Here is a 14835-nt window from a genome sequence, read left to right as displayed (position 1 = left end):
CGGGAACAGGATACGCTTTTGGCCGATCCCCCGGGAGGCGTAGGCATTAGCGGATGGCTTCTTTATTCAATGACTGCGAGCACGCTACGTGTGGGGATGGTTTCTGAAGCCGTTCCTGGCTTGGCGCAGACGATGTGTTGGTCGACGGAAAATCCGAACCACTCTCGGTGGGACAGCTACTGTCACGTTTATTGTGTAAGTACAATCCAAAGACACCCGTAAAAGAACACATGCTAATAAAATGTTATTTCACCGTTGCGGTTCCCAGTTAAATGCAGCTGGACTACGTTAAACACCTTTCGTCGGTACTAACCACGCACCCAAGGTTTGTGCGTGCGTGCGTGTGTGTGTGTGCTAGTTTGGGACCACCTGAGTGGACATTCCATTCGATTCGTCGACACGGAGCAGCACAAAAAGTTCCGGTTAATTTGCAGTTAGTCAAACTTCCTCCTCCATAGTCCACCCAGTCCGGAGGTTCATTACCGGAACGGTGCTTGCAGGTCCTGGAATGGTCCTTGCAGGCCGGCTCGAACCACTCACCGACACTCGCAACACCTTCCCGGGGCGTCGGGAGCTTATTGCCACTAATGGGCGGAAGTTGTGCGAAAAATGGACCCAATGAGCCAGGCCGGACCCTTGGAGAGTATGGCGCAACTGCAAGGCAGGGCCCGTTCTCCGGTCGAGATGGATACGGTCCAATTAAATGCAAATTAAGTTGGAGAAAAGTCTAATTAAAGTTAAATTTCAAACCATTTGCTATTTGCCGGCCGGGTACTGCTGCTCCGGGATGTTGTTCCCGGAGTCGGTGTTCGGGCTTCGATCATGTTTCTTTACCCCGGGCAGTACCGGGAAGCGTGACGCTCCCGTAGAATTTCCCTCGGGGCGTTGGTTGCGAAATCAGACACACCGAACAACCGAGGCCAGTGCACCGAGTGTGGAGTCCATTTTTCTTCCTTCCCCAAACCGGAATCGACGCGATCGAAGCCACCGGATCCGACGGTAGACTCGTTCCGGGAGTTGGCCGTTCTGGTCACTCGCCTTACCGGACCAGGATGACCAGGACCAAACGCTGGCGCGCCTTGGAGATGAAACAATCGGCAGCTTCATCAGGTTGAAGGTGCAACGTTCGCTGCCGCATGCCAAATGGTCCCACCCGGGGCTCGATCGTTTCAAGTTTTGCCATTAGTTCTCCATTTCGACGCCACAATTAAAGCTCAATTTTGCACCTCACGTGGTCCACCGTCAACGTCGTCCTGGTGGTGTTTCGAGCTCGTTCCGACCGGCAAACATGATCTAGCGCCTTGCTGATGGAGGCGCACATGACGACAGGCCGTGTTTCCGGGAGCATCATGAAGCCGCTGGTTTTTGGTTTCGTACAAGCTGCGTTTTCTCAGCAACAACATCACATAAATGCTGCTGGAATTTAATAAGCTCACTGAGTTCCAGGGAAACACCACTTTCATACGTTATTAAAATTCTTCGTCTCGGAAAGTCAGCGGAAATGTGTAGTTTCTAAAATTGGTATATTTGAATGACCACAAAACGCTACAAGTGTCTTTAGGAGCAGCGGCCTGCGAATTTTATTACTTGCTTCACTTTTTTAATTATTTTACAATTTGTAACCGTCAGATTAGAAGCGTAATATGCTACAGTTTTGCCATTAGTTTTCCATTTTTTTCGCCACAATTAAAACTCAATTTTGTGCCCTACGTGCCAAAGATTATCTACGCCTTTGTGATGGAGGCGCACATGGCAACAGGGCGTGCTTTCGAGAGCAACAAGAACCCGTTGGATTAGCTGCGGTTTATGAAAAGCAACATAACATAAGTGGAGCTGGAATTCAATTTCTCTAGTCGTGGAAAACGGCACTTTCACGTGTTATTGAAATTCTTCGCCTCGGCTCGCTGTCCGTTGGAAATGAAAGATGAAATTATATATCCTGACCGCAAAACGGCACAAGTAGCCTTAAAAGCAGCATTCAGGAAACGTTATTGCTTGCTACGTGTTTAATTACTTTGTAAGTTTTAGTCGTGAGATGAGACGTCTGATATGATTCGTTCACCTAATATTCGTTATGTTGTTATTAATATTTGTTACGTGATATTATATGATTCGTTTGAGATCAAGGGAAAAGGGAAGAATTGTACTTTTATGACATCCGGATCTATCGTAGGATCGTTTCGTATTACTAACATGAATTAAAACAGGCTTTCTAATTGCTTTGAACCTCTGTCGACTGGGTTAATTGATGGAATAATCAATTTAGTTCTGATTTTAATGGTCTTACGTCAAACACCTACGTTTTGAACTGTTTCTGGTGTGTATTTTCGTTTAAATAAAAGCGTGCTTCGTGTCAAACGAGTAGCCAACTACGCAATATAAACCGTCTGTTACACAATTGCCCCTATGTTGCAGGTTTTATTTTCGATTTCGCAAAGTTTCGTTGTTTCTCGCCCCCCAAAATCCGTTTGAATAAACCACACTTTAAACTGTTCAATTGTCAACCAGCAAACGTGGGGTAGGCTGTTTTTGCCCCGCCGTAAAACCAAACCGCTCACTTTCACGAGTGCGAGCATAAAGATGCGTGTTTGATAAATATAAAAACCCGCCCAAGCCCACCCTAATTGCGACAAATGTCCCATCCGCGTACCGGCTTCTGGCGCTCCCCGGCGAAACATGACATGTGCTCGGCAACTTTTCAACTCGGATTGACGTAATAAAAACGCGCCCATCGAATGCGTGGTGAGCCGTGAAAAAATAAAAAAGAAAAGCTTGAAAGATGAAACATTCCACCGAACAATCGCGAGAGAAATAATCCACGCAGTCACCGGAGCGAACTTGAAGCGTCGCTTCGCCCACGCCACCTTCCCCCACCCCACCCATTTAATCCCATTGTCGAATGGGACGCACGACGGGGACACGTTTGCTGGGCGGCTTTTCCTTTGCTTCGCTTTCTTCTAACGGCCAAAGCGGCTTACGAATTTTTCACCGGCACTCGCACGCCCAGGCACACCCTTTTCGGGCGTTTCGAACGCACGTTTTAATGACGGTGGAGTGGGTGGTGAGAAAAGGCGGATGTGATGAGGCGTAAAAAGTGCCACATGCACACAAATGGAAGCCCACCGAATTTTCCACCGCCCGCCCCAGCACCGAGACAAGCGCAGGGAACGTTTTATTTTCGCGCTTTGGTTGAGAGTTTTTTCCCCAAGGTGGTGTGTGCAGATTCGCTGGTACAGATTTTATCTCTTTTATTTTATTTTTTTCTTTTTGGAAAATTGTGAGTAAAATGGCTCACGCAGGGAGGCGCCTGGTGGCTTCTTTGCAATTTTTTTTTTCAGTCACCTCCCCCGGCTGAGACGGTAGAGAAAATGACAAACGCGCGCTCGATTCTGACACCGAAGGTGCGCGGGAAATTACCCACCACGGTGCTGCCGACGGTTCCCGTGAGAAAATGCGTTGGAAACACCTGGCTGAGTCGGGCCGTTCCACTTCTTTTTCTTGCATTTTTTATTTTCTTTTTCCCCGGCAAGGGAAGATTGCCGTCTTCCACGTGCAAGAATCGCATTTTTGAAGGGCTTTCAACGTTTAACATACACACACACACACACACACACACACATATATCTACACTCATACACGCGACGAAAAAAGAGCAGGATGGGCATCTTTGCGCAAAACAAAACCCCATCCAACCAGCCTGCTAGCTGCCTTGGGGACAATTGTCCATTAAATTTATGCCTCAGCATAAAAGCGAGCCAGTTTTCTCCCTTCTTTTTTTGTTGGTCTCTCTTCGTGGAGAGCCTTCACGTCACATCACAGGCAGACACTCGGTTGAAACACACACACACACACCTCGGCGTATCCTCCCGGGAAGGATTTACTCCGGTTGGCAAAAAACTCACACCGGAAAAAAAGAAACGGTAACACCAACAACGCACAGGTTTTCCGTGAAAATCCGTCCCTACTCGCAAGCCAGTCTCCCGAGGGGAGATGAATCAAAACCGGAAGCAACCCGGTTGTGAAGTGCAACGCAATCAAACATGAATGAAGCCTGGGATCGCTCGCTCGCCCGTTGAGTAGTGTGTGATTTTGAGGGCTTGGCGGGGTTTGCACCAAAGGTCCTGGGAAAAGGACACACAGAGCCATGCATGGAAATGGCTCCGACTCGATTCACCAGGCTTGTTCTCATGAGTCAGCTCTCCGCTCTGGCTAAGTTAAACGTGTTAGAGTCGGTTGGAGAAAATAAAACTGTCACCGGGCTTAAACGCCACCACCGTTCCACGAGAGAACAAGAACTCCTCATCCTTGACAAGGGGCACTTGCCTAATTGAGATGTTTACACGCGCCCGGTGAAAAAAAACCTCTTAAAGGTGGGGAAAACATAAACAGCGGAAACCATAGCAACGGGGCCTTTGATCTCACCGAGGCTCCCCAACAAGTGGTGTGGCCATCCCCAATTTTTGTCCCCTAATTTTCGTTTCATGTGTAAGTGCGCTCGGGGTTTTTCGCTTTCGCTCTTCTCGTGGTGTATTTTCGGCTCGCGCCCCTTCAAGGATGTTTGTTTTGATGGTCGGCCCAACCGCCTCGCTGCTTGGGGCTCGAGAGGTTTTTGCAAATTATTTATCCGCAGGCTGCCTTTTAGGCTTCGCTAACGTCTTCCCACTCGAACGTCGTTAAAATCTCAAAATAGATTAGATTTCATTGATTACGTTGGGAGTGGTTGATCGCTTCGCTTGAAATAAATATGTTGTTTTTCGCGAAGTAGAAAAAACCCCCCTGCCCACACATACACATCCACACACAAACATAATTATTCGTGTGGGAGTAGCGATAGATATCGGCGAAGAAACCGGTTGATTTTGAGGATTCGTTTAGTAGCGCTAAAAGGCGCTAAAAAGCCCCATTCAAAGGCATCGCAAGGACGTAGCGTCTCGAACAGTGCACACACTTCATTACGCCTTCGTTCGCTCGCTCACTCTTTCGTCCTTCAAATCAACCTCAGCTTTGAGGGGAGAAAACAGGTACAGTCGGATTAGAGGGCAATTCTTCACGTGTCATGTCGGCAAGCAACGGCAGAGCAACGGCCATTTTCGTTTCCCAAGCCATCGCATTCCAAGCATCGAGCTAATCGTTAGGTATGCAAATCGCGCTCGGTTACTTATCGTTTGATCTCGAGCTCACTTTGTTACCTCGCGTTTCGAAGTCCTGTGAGGTGAGCGAGTTGATATATTGGCACCGGTGGACGATGGCAGCATCCTGCGAGTGCCGATTCGGCTTGAGCGTCACGACGACGAGAAGTGGCCAAGGACTGATTGTGGTGTTCGTCTGCCTTTTGGAACGTCTTTTTTTGCTGCTCAGCTCCCCCATAAGGACCTCTAGCGCCTGGAACGGAACCACCGACGGGAGTGCATGTTTAGAATAGTGAAAGAATTTAATATGTGTGCGGGCATGTAAACCGGGTGGGCAAAAGTTGGTAAAAGCTCGTTAACCATTTTTAGCTCCATTTTCTTCCTTTTTCGCCGTCCGGTCGAAGGACACATTCGCGTTCCTGCGCGCGTCCCCGTTCCGGGCGCATGTTTTACCTTTCGTGTGTGGAAAACTTTTGCCCATGTACCTCTCGGGGTTTTCGGCCCATGTACCACCAGGTTTTTCCCACCCCCTCTGAGGGTGGGATGGAAATAAGAAAGCGGCGACATATCCTGCGCGTCGTGCATTGCGAGCCGGCGCCCGGTTGGTAGCAAAGCAAAAGAAAAAGAGTAGCTAAAACGATGCAAAAGTCTAGTTACATTTCATTCGGACGATTGCTTTTTTCGTGCATCTCCACTTGGATTCCCTTTACCCTCAAGGGGGAACAACTTTGTCCCCGAAGCCCAGAAGAGTTTCCACCCTGGGGCGTATGGGATTGGGTTTTTCCTCGCATTTTCTTTTTTTTTTCTTTTCGCTTAGCTCACTTGTTTGCTGCCTTCGAAGGAACCCCTTTCAAGGGTGGCTGTGCCCTTAAGCATCAGACGAGGCGTGTATGTATGTGGGTGGGTGCAAGAGCCACGATTTTCCCGAACGCCGGTGCTGGAATGCATCCCGACGAGTGGAAATCTCGACGCACGCTTCAATCAAGCCCATCACCCTGCTCGTATTGTACCGACCGGGAAGCACCCGAGATCCAGTGAAGAGGCAGTGGGAATAGAAAAAGCAAAAAAATGAAGAAAAAAAAAACCACCCCCCACCCCTAGCTGGGAGGAAACCGGCTGGAAAACTCTCGTTCTAACTGCGCACAACTTTCCCGCTTTCGTTGGCTAGTTTTTCGGGGCTCCAATCATCGGTCTTCGCCCGGGCCATTATCTCACCCGGCGCCCGGGTGAAACTAACTTGCCGACATCAGCAGGAAACCCGGTGAGTGGGGGACGGGAAAACTTTCCCCGGAACCGCCCTGCGAGGGTTGAAAACTCTCCCCCCAACCAGTATTTGCCTTTCCATCGGGAGCTTTATTGGGACCCACCCCCAAAAGTTGCATCCTGACGCGCGCGTTTTTACGCCTGCACCCTTACGCCATGGGACAGCGCAAACATTTACCACCCACTCCCACTGTCCACCCAACCACCCCCTTCCCCCCCCTCCCCCACCAAACACACCCTTACGGACGTTCTCGTTGAGAATAATTTCATTTTAAAATTGGCTCGTCACGCAAAGGGGTAATTTGCGAATATCCTTTCGAGTAGCCGTGTGAGTGATTGTTTTTCCTGCCCGCTCGCTTCCGGTTCACTCGACCCCCTTGCGAGGGCTTTTCCTGATTAATCGAGCCCGCAAAAGGACCCACTGTTGGGGAGGAGAAGGAACCCAACTACCGTGTGCAATAACGCCGTTACCATACATTTTAACCTTTACGGTTGTAATAGCTCAGTGAGTTCTGGTGCGGGACCTGTTTAAAGGTGATTACTCCACCCATCTTGAGGGGGCCAAAGGGCACACAAGGCGTCTCCGAGCCACCGTGGAGCCGAGGAGCTTCATTATGGATAATTTTTTTTTCGATTTTGTTTTTTTCACTGCTCACCATTTCAAACCGGTACCGGGTTTGCGGATAATTTGCTGTCGTTTCAATTTCCCCCGCTTTTTGTGCTCGAAATGGCGGCTCGCTCGCGGAATGGGGCCGATTCATTGGATCCCCTTCGAGGGGCTTTTTTGTTGTTGTTGCTGAGTGGAAGGTGGGCCAGCTCGAACGGACAAACCCGTCTAGACTGCGTTGATCGATTCCGGTGTGGAATAAATTTGAATGTGCTCCATTCCATGCGGGGAGGCGCACCCAATTCACCGAGCACCTGGGAAAATTTATTCATTCCCGCTTCTCGAAAAGAAAGCTACCCCCCTCCGGTAAGGGCATTACATCAGAGCGGTGAGCTCGAACTCGCATAAAAAGCCCTATTTCGTTCCGTTTCAGCCCCGAGCGGGAGATTTGAGCCATAATCACTCACGTTTCGTTCGGCGGTACATCGTTTCGGTGCTTGGCCTTTTTTTTCTTTTCGAGGACGCATAATAAATGGGAGGAAAAGTCCGCCACTCGAGCGCGATTGATTTCCCGCCCGGGGTGATCGGCTTTTGAATAGGAAATGGGAAATCGGTTTCAAGCTCGAGATGCCGGATTGGATGCAACGAATTGATAATCCCTCTTTCTGCATGGGTGCATGGGTGCAGAAGTCTTAAACCGGAACTGAATGGTTCCTGGAAGACGTTTATCCACAAGACGCCCATTATGCATGTGCTATCGATGCAGTTTCTCCGGCTCGATGGTTTTCCGGCACGTTCCATCCACGATGCCAGCGTTTCATCGTAGACGGTGAAGGAAAGTTGAGCTCCTAGCGAACAGTTTAATCTCTCGTTCGTTGTGTCGATTGCACGCCTCCACGACACGCTGTTGCAGCCATTGCATGGTAATGACTTTGCCCGACAGCACGCCACGCACGATCACGTGGCTGTGGAATTGATTCAAAAGACGCTTCCACGTTGTCGAGCGATCATTAGCTCAGTTTGGGTTTTTCGCCCACGCTTTTCCACCCACCCCACCGCACTCTGGGGAGGGAAAACTTTGCGTAAATTCAAATCACCTTCCGGCCCCGAATAGAGCTGTTCTGTCACACCCTCGCGTTGCTCGGAAGTGGAAAGTTTTTCGCCACCGAGAGCCCCACCGTTCCACTGATGAATTGATGGGCGACTGTTTGTTTATTGTTAGGCACAAAGGCGAACAAAACTCGAGGGCAAACCTTCCCCGGCCCGGCGCTTTATCGATGGCGCTTTTCCGGGGCCCATTTCCGTGAGCGTGGGATGTGTACCGGGCTCGCGCTCGTCCCGGCAAGGATTGTCGAAAATACCCAGCGTCAATATTTGAGCAAATTATTATCCACGCGCGCGCGCGCGGTGCTGGAGGTTTCCAGGAGCACCATGGCGCCCCTTTTTGTCGTACCCGATACGATAATAAAACCGATCGGCTCGCACCGGCACCATCATCGATACGGGCCGATGGGGGGGCTCCGTCGCGAAAATTAGCGGCATTATTTAAGTTTCTCATTTTGTCTTTTGCCCCGAAGGTTGTTGGGGGTGAGTGAAAGGGGTGGGGGGAGATTACACGATTGATAATTTTGAAAGTTTGCGCTTATGTATGTGTTTGTGCCGCGCTCTCTTACCACGGAACTTTCCGTTTTTCCAGCGCACGGTGCAGTTTACTCGCCTGGCGGAGGCGTTTACGGGGACTCATCGCCGCGGGATGCTGGCGGGGATCCGGTGTTTGCGGTGCTACCGAGCCAGGATGTCAACCCGGACTACTACACGACGCAGACGGTGTACGGATTTCTCGATTTCACCACCACCATCGGCAACACGGTGATGATCTTTTCGCCGCAAAGCGCCGCACCGGCTGTAACAGGTAAGTCTACGGGTTACGGTGGGTTTTCGTTGGGCTCCAACCGGCAATTAGTCGTTGGTGTGGATGGTTTTGTGTTTGCAAACAATTGCGAGCGGATTTGAGCTGTCAGAGCCGAATAACGGATGCTTGATTAGGCTTCCATTAATCAAAGCGGGAGTAAGTGCAAATAGCGCATTGAAATAGCATACTTTTGGGCGCATAGAAGCAGGAGGCTGAAATGTGGAGGAATTATTTTGACAATTAAATTTTCCCTTTTTTACTCACTCAAACACGCGTGTTCGTTCGTTAGAGCCACCCAAAACAACGGCCCCACCACCGCCAGTGATCGAAACGACTCCAACCACCACCACCACAACGGAAGAGGTGGTCCGAGAGATCAAACCGAGCAAGACGGTCGTATTGCCGGTGCAACCGAAGGAAAAGGTTAGCATCGTGCAGGTGCTACCGGAAACACCAAAACCGCCGACCAGCAAACCGATTGGCCCGCTTAAGTTCATCCCGAAAGCCGTACCGAAGGTGGCAATCAAACCGATCCTTAAGCCAAAACCCAAAATCGTCGAAGTGACGCCGGTTAAGGTGCAAGAACCGGAACCCCAACCGGACCGGTTCATCGTGAAACCTGTGCCAAAGTCTGTCATCATCAAACCGGTGGCGCCGATCGTGAAGGTTGTCGCCACAAAGTTTGAACCAACCACGACGACGACGACGACGACTGAGGCTGCCCCGGAAGTGGAATCGGAAGAGGAACAATCGGAGGAACTGGAGCAGGAAGAGCCGGAACAGCAATCACCGGAAATGGTTGAGGAAGAACCTGAAGAAGAGCAGGAAGAAGAAGAGGAACCACAGGAAGAAGAGGTTGCACCGAAAGAGACGCCGGTAGAAAACGCCCCGGAAACGATCGAACCGGTTGAACCGGTTCAGGTGACAGAAAAGCCAAAAACGCTCGTTGTCGAAGCTGTCAAACCGGAAACCGGAACCACCACAACAACGACGACAGAAGAGCCGACAGAGACTGCCGCGGCAGATCAGCACGAGGAACACTCGCCAATAATGTTCTCGAACATTTCGGAGGATGAAGTGAAAACGTCAGTTGTAACAGCGACCCAGCAACAGAACGACGACACACCGGAAGAGGACGCCGAAGAACAGGACGAAGAGGAGCAGGATGAGGAACATGACGAGGAGGAGCAGGACGGTGACGAACCGGTACCGGTTTTGCAGATCGGCAACAACATCGGCGAGCCGGAATACGATTTCCTGTCGCGTCAACCGTCCGAGTTCGTGGAGGAAACGTTCCGTGTCGTGAACCTGCGGCCAACTGCTGCCGCGTCCGCGGGCACCGCCGCCACTCAATCACCAACCACCGGTACCGGAGCCTCGCGTGAGAAGGCCCCCAAACCGAAGCGAGGTAATAAGGGCACCCGACCCACCCATCCGACCGGTCTGGTGACGAAACTCGGTGGCACCGTGGTCAAGGACGGCACCACGACCGTACACGAGACGAGCGTGATCGGGACGATCATTTCGGGAAAGTACGCGCAGGTCCTTCAAAGCACGTCTCATGTCATTCAAGGTAACACACCGAGCGGGGCCTCTGGCGAGGGTCGTCGGCCCAAGCTGAACCCCAGCTCGACCCTGCGCATCCTGAAGACGGCGGCACCGGCTCTCAGCAAGACGCCCCGGTACGGACCGGAGGCGGCCTCGATCATAACGCCCTCCCCGGCGACACAAGCGCTCGAGGACACTGGTTTGCCGCTGGAAAACCTATTCGCCAGCCAGCCAAGCTCGAGCCTGGTGCGACCGTCGCGTCGTTTGCCCGGTGGCGCCACCGGTGGTAGCTTCAAGAACCGGTTGAAGGGTCGCATCAGCAAGGACGAGAACGAGCTGCAGCGGGACGAACCGGTTGGTGAGGGTGAGCCAAGCTCCACCGTTACGCCCCAACCGGCTTACGGGAAAAAGCCCGCCGGGGGTCGCTACCGGCAGACGCAAGCCGTAAAGCCCACCGCGAAGAAGTAAGTATGAAGAAGGTGGTGAAGTCCTTCCGAGCCCATTTTGGAGCTGGCTCGCAGACGAGGACTTTGCGAGGGCGGGGGAGAAAAGAGGGGAAAGCTCAAAATTCCGAAGCGAAAACAATCAGGACCGATCATTTTCCCGATCATTCTTTGTCGTGCCCATCTGTGTCTGTGTAAGTGACCGTGTGTGCATGTGCGTGTGTCGCCGTTAAACGCTGATCGATCGTGCGGTTATATTTTCGACATGTTGTTGTTCTTTTTTTTCCTTTAATTTTCTTTATTTTTCCCAACGAAAATCGCAACGCTCCCTAACAACGCGCATGGGGCGAGCGTGGGTGGCATCCTTTCTCCATCGTTCCAGGGTGTTTTCTTTTTGTTTTCTTTTTTTCATTTAAAATTCTTACCTTCCAGCAGCTGGAGAGCCTCATCCAGCCGATTAAACGCCACCCTGCTTGCCTAATGATGCGTTGTTAAAGCGTGTGCACATTAAACAACCATTAAAAAAAACAAAAGAACCCTTGTAAATTGCTGTACATTCGAGTGGTTTGGCGGTTTTGTTTCAAATTTGTAAAAAAAACTCCCCGTTTTCCCGGGCGTGAAGCGTTTGTCGTTTACTGCTGTGTGATTGAGCTTCTCGTGTTCATTTGCATGTTCATTCGCATGCTTCATTGTGTTCATTCTGTGTTTGGTTTTCCATTTTTTTGTTTTGTTTTTCATTTCCCTCATACTCACTCACTAAATCATCACGATGTACGAATGCGCGTCCGAATGTAACGGTGTGTTTGTTTCCCGCATGTGTGTGTGTGTGTGTGTGCATTTTCATTGGCATGTTTGTTTTCATCTCATGATATTATTTTTGCACGTGTTTTTGTTTGTTTTTTGGCTTATGTTTTTTTTTTTGCATGAATCCGAACCCCCATTTTCTCTTCATCACCTACCCATCGTTTGTTTAATTTTTCACACCATTTCACACCACCATTTTACTCACACACATCGAAATTCAACATCACTCATCCATCGGCGAGTTTTTCGTTTTGGGTTTTGTTTTTCCCCAACCCCCAGTGGAGGGCAAAGTGCTGCATGCGGGACAAAGTAAAAAAGAAGCAGAAGAAGGAAGGACATACACACCTAAAAACACCCTCCCACATACATATACAACCCAGCGTGTACATAAAAGAAAAGGTCGAAAGACACACACGCCCACCCACCCCACTGCACCCGGTGATTGTAAAACACATTCCCTTTCTTTCTTCGCTCTTTCTCTCTCTCTCTCTTCCGCTAACCGTGTTTTTCCGCAGTACGAGATATAACCGTTATACCGCGTCAAGCGCGGAGGTGGCCACAGTGGCCGCCTACAGTGAGGCGAGCGTTGGGCCCGGCCCGGGGGGCTATCAGAACCGGCGCAATAAGTCCTCTCGTAATGGTTTCAAACCAACATCATCCCACAGCGCGTCGGTGGTGCATCCTCAGCAGCAGCAGCAGCAGCAGCGAGAGCGAGAGCGAGAACGCGAGCGCGAACGCGAACAGGACGCGGCGACCAGGCGATCGTTCAAGCCGAAACCGCAACCATCCGCACCGCAGGAGCAGGAACCGGGCCAAACGACGAGCCTGTACAAGTTCAAGCTGAACCGATCGCCGGGCCGTTGGCAGTACAAATCGCCGGCGAAACCGACGGTCGCGATCAGGAAGCAGAGCGCGGTGAAACCCGCCGGCAAGGAGCAGGTACTGGAAACACTCACCACCGCACCGCTTTCCGACACGTCCGTACAGTATAATGATATCGCGCAGTCACCACCGGATCACGCCGAGAAGGTGGACACGGATGCGGACCTCGACCAGTCCGGCTCGGTGCACGGGAACGTCCTGAATGAGGCGGAAGCGGACAACCAGATCGAGCGCCGGTACCCGATCGAGACGCTGAAGGTGGAGATTTCGACGCCAGCTGACTTCCGGGATACATACTACGAGATTGCAACGATCAAGTCCCCGTACACCTTCCAGGTAGGTGACCATCGGGAGTTTGTGAGACCGCTTAAGAACTTCTAACGATCTTCTTTTCTTTGCGTTCGTTTGATTTACAGGTTGGAACGGTGAAGAACACACGCTACATCACAGTCACATCAACGATCGAGAAGGTGTTGGAGCAGGAAACGGCCACGATCACGCCCTCGTTGACGGAACCGTTGACGGAGAACATCCTCGCGACGACGACACACCTCGATAAGGAGAGTAATCTGCTGGATTCGAGCATTGCCACGTTGCCACCGATCGTGCTTGGGTTGGACACTGAAACACCACCACTAGAGACACTGACGGAGACGTTCAGCACGACACAAGCGATGTTGAAGACGCACATTCTGCCGGTGGTGCGTGATGGTGATACGGCTAGTTACACGCTTATTCAGACGTACCACGTGACACGGTTGGTTACGGCCACCAAAACGCTTCCTCCGATGGAGTTGTATCACTTCGTGCCTTCACGCACGCTGAATGAGTTTAACTCCCGGTTGGATGAGGCTGGTTCTGAGCTACATCTAGAGCTTGAGTTTGGTGACGATAACGAAGGTGATGGAGATGATGAGAAGCCAAAGCGTGAGCGATTGCCCTCGGATTTGGATCTCGCTAGCATCGGGTCTGATTTCGATCTTTCCGAGGTAGATCGTGCGAACTTGCCAGAGAACGTGCGCCCGAAGAAACGCATCTCAGGAGGGAATAAGGAGAACCGTGTCGTGACGACGGAACCACCTGTTACAACGCCCGCACTAACGCCTGATCAACTGCAGCAGTTGGCGTTGCTGCGACTGCTCAATCCAGCGGCTGCTGCTCAGATTCCATCCGTGATCACCTCCTCAAAGCCAGTTGTTCGTCTCGAGACGGTGTACGAATCGCACGTGTTACCGATCGTGAATGGCGCAAACACGATCCTCAGCACGATCTCACGCCCAATCGGTACCATCACGAAGACAACCTACGAGGTAGTGACGACGACACTACCAACACTGCCACTGCCACAGATCCCACAGCTCAACCCACTGCTGCTTCAACAGCAACAGCAGCAGCAGCAACAACAGCAACAGCTGCAGATTCAATCAACCCCCGTCGTTACGCAAACGATCGTGACTGAGACGAACAGCAAGGTGTTGAAGCTGACGTTTGGTGCAAAAACGGCGTACACCACGCTCTACTCTACTACGGTTGTACCGACGGTGTTGACCACCTACCTAACGCAGTCGGTGTCCGTGCAGCCAACGGCCGCTGCTGCCGCTTTTCCGGGCTTTTTCCCGAACCCGTACGCGCCTTTCCCGTTCGTCGGTTAGGTGCTACGCTACGCCACGCCTTGCCTAGGATAGTTTAGGATAACGAATTCGGACGGATTGGAACAGCGGACGAAGGTAATGATGCGGATGTTTTTAGGGGTTTTTTGCAGGTTGGGTTTTTAAAGATATTGTACACGGTTGTCAAGGATACGGTAGAGAATGATAACTTTACATCCATACTAAAGGTATTGCAGAGTGTTCATTGGTGACGTGGAAGAGATTTGAAACAAGGACCGATTTCTTTTCGAATGTTGGTTATCAATTTATACATTAGAGTTTCGTCTGTTCTTTCCTTCATAGTCAGAACCAAAAAAGTACCATCTGCACCACTCCTTGAATCGCATATCGTTATCACATGTATGATGTCCACTCTAATTTGGATTTGAAACTAATCTCGGAGGCAGAACCTGGCGTTCTTTTGATGCCTGTAACCCAAAAGCGACATATCTCTTCGAGCTATTTTTTAATTTTATTAGATAAAAAGAATAGTACAAAAAGTAAAAATAATCTAAACACGTATAGTACATTTTTCTGCCACTATTTAGAGAATCGTAAAATATGATTGATGCAATGATTTTTCGTGATCAATTTTATT

At 50.6% G+C, this 14835-nt stretch overlaps 1 protein-coding gene across 1 annotated transcript in view; it reads left to right on the top strand.

Moving 5' to 3' along the window:
* LOC128726320 (titin-like) overlaps positions 1–14240 on the top strand; it is a 63012-nt gene extending 48772 nt beyond the window's left edge. The window contains exons 2-6 of the mRNA XM_053820126.1: positions 8577–8586; positions 8696–8911; positions 9201–10923; positions 12222–12924; positions 13005–14240. Of these exons, the coding sequence (XP_053676101.1) occupies positions 8577–8586; positions 8696–8911; positions 9201–10923; positions 12222–12924; positions 13005–14240 (3888 nt within the window). The remainder of the gene's footprint in view (positions 1–8576; positions 8587–8695; positions 8912–9200; positions 10924–12221; positions 12925–13004) is intronic.
* The last annotated feature ends 595 nt before the right edge of the window (positions 14241–14835 follow it).

The sequence above is a fragment of the Anopheles nili genome, chromosome 2 (genome assembly GCF_943737925.1).
Source record: "Anopheles nili chromosome 2, idAnoNiliSN_F5_01, whole genome shotgun sequence".
Classification (NCBI taxonomy): domain Eukaryota; kingdom Metazoa; phylum Arthropoda; class Insecta; order Diptera; family Culicidae; genus Anopheles; species Anopheles nili.
The sequence above is the reverse complement of the archived record's forward strand: the minus strand, read 5'-3'. Positions and strand labels throughout refer to the sequence as shown.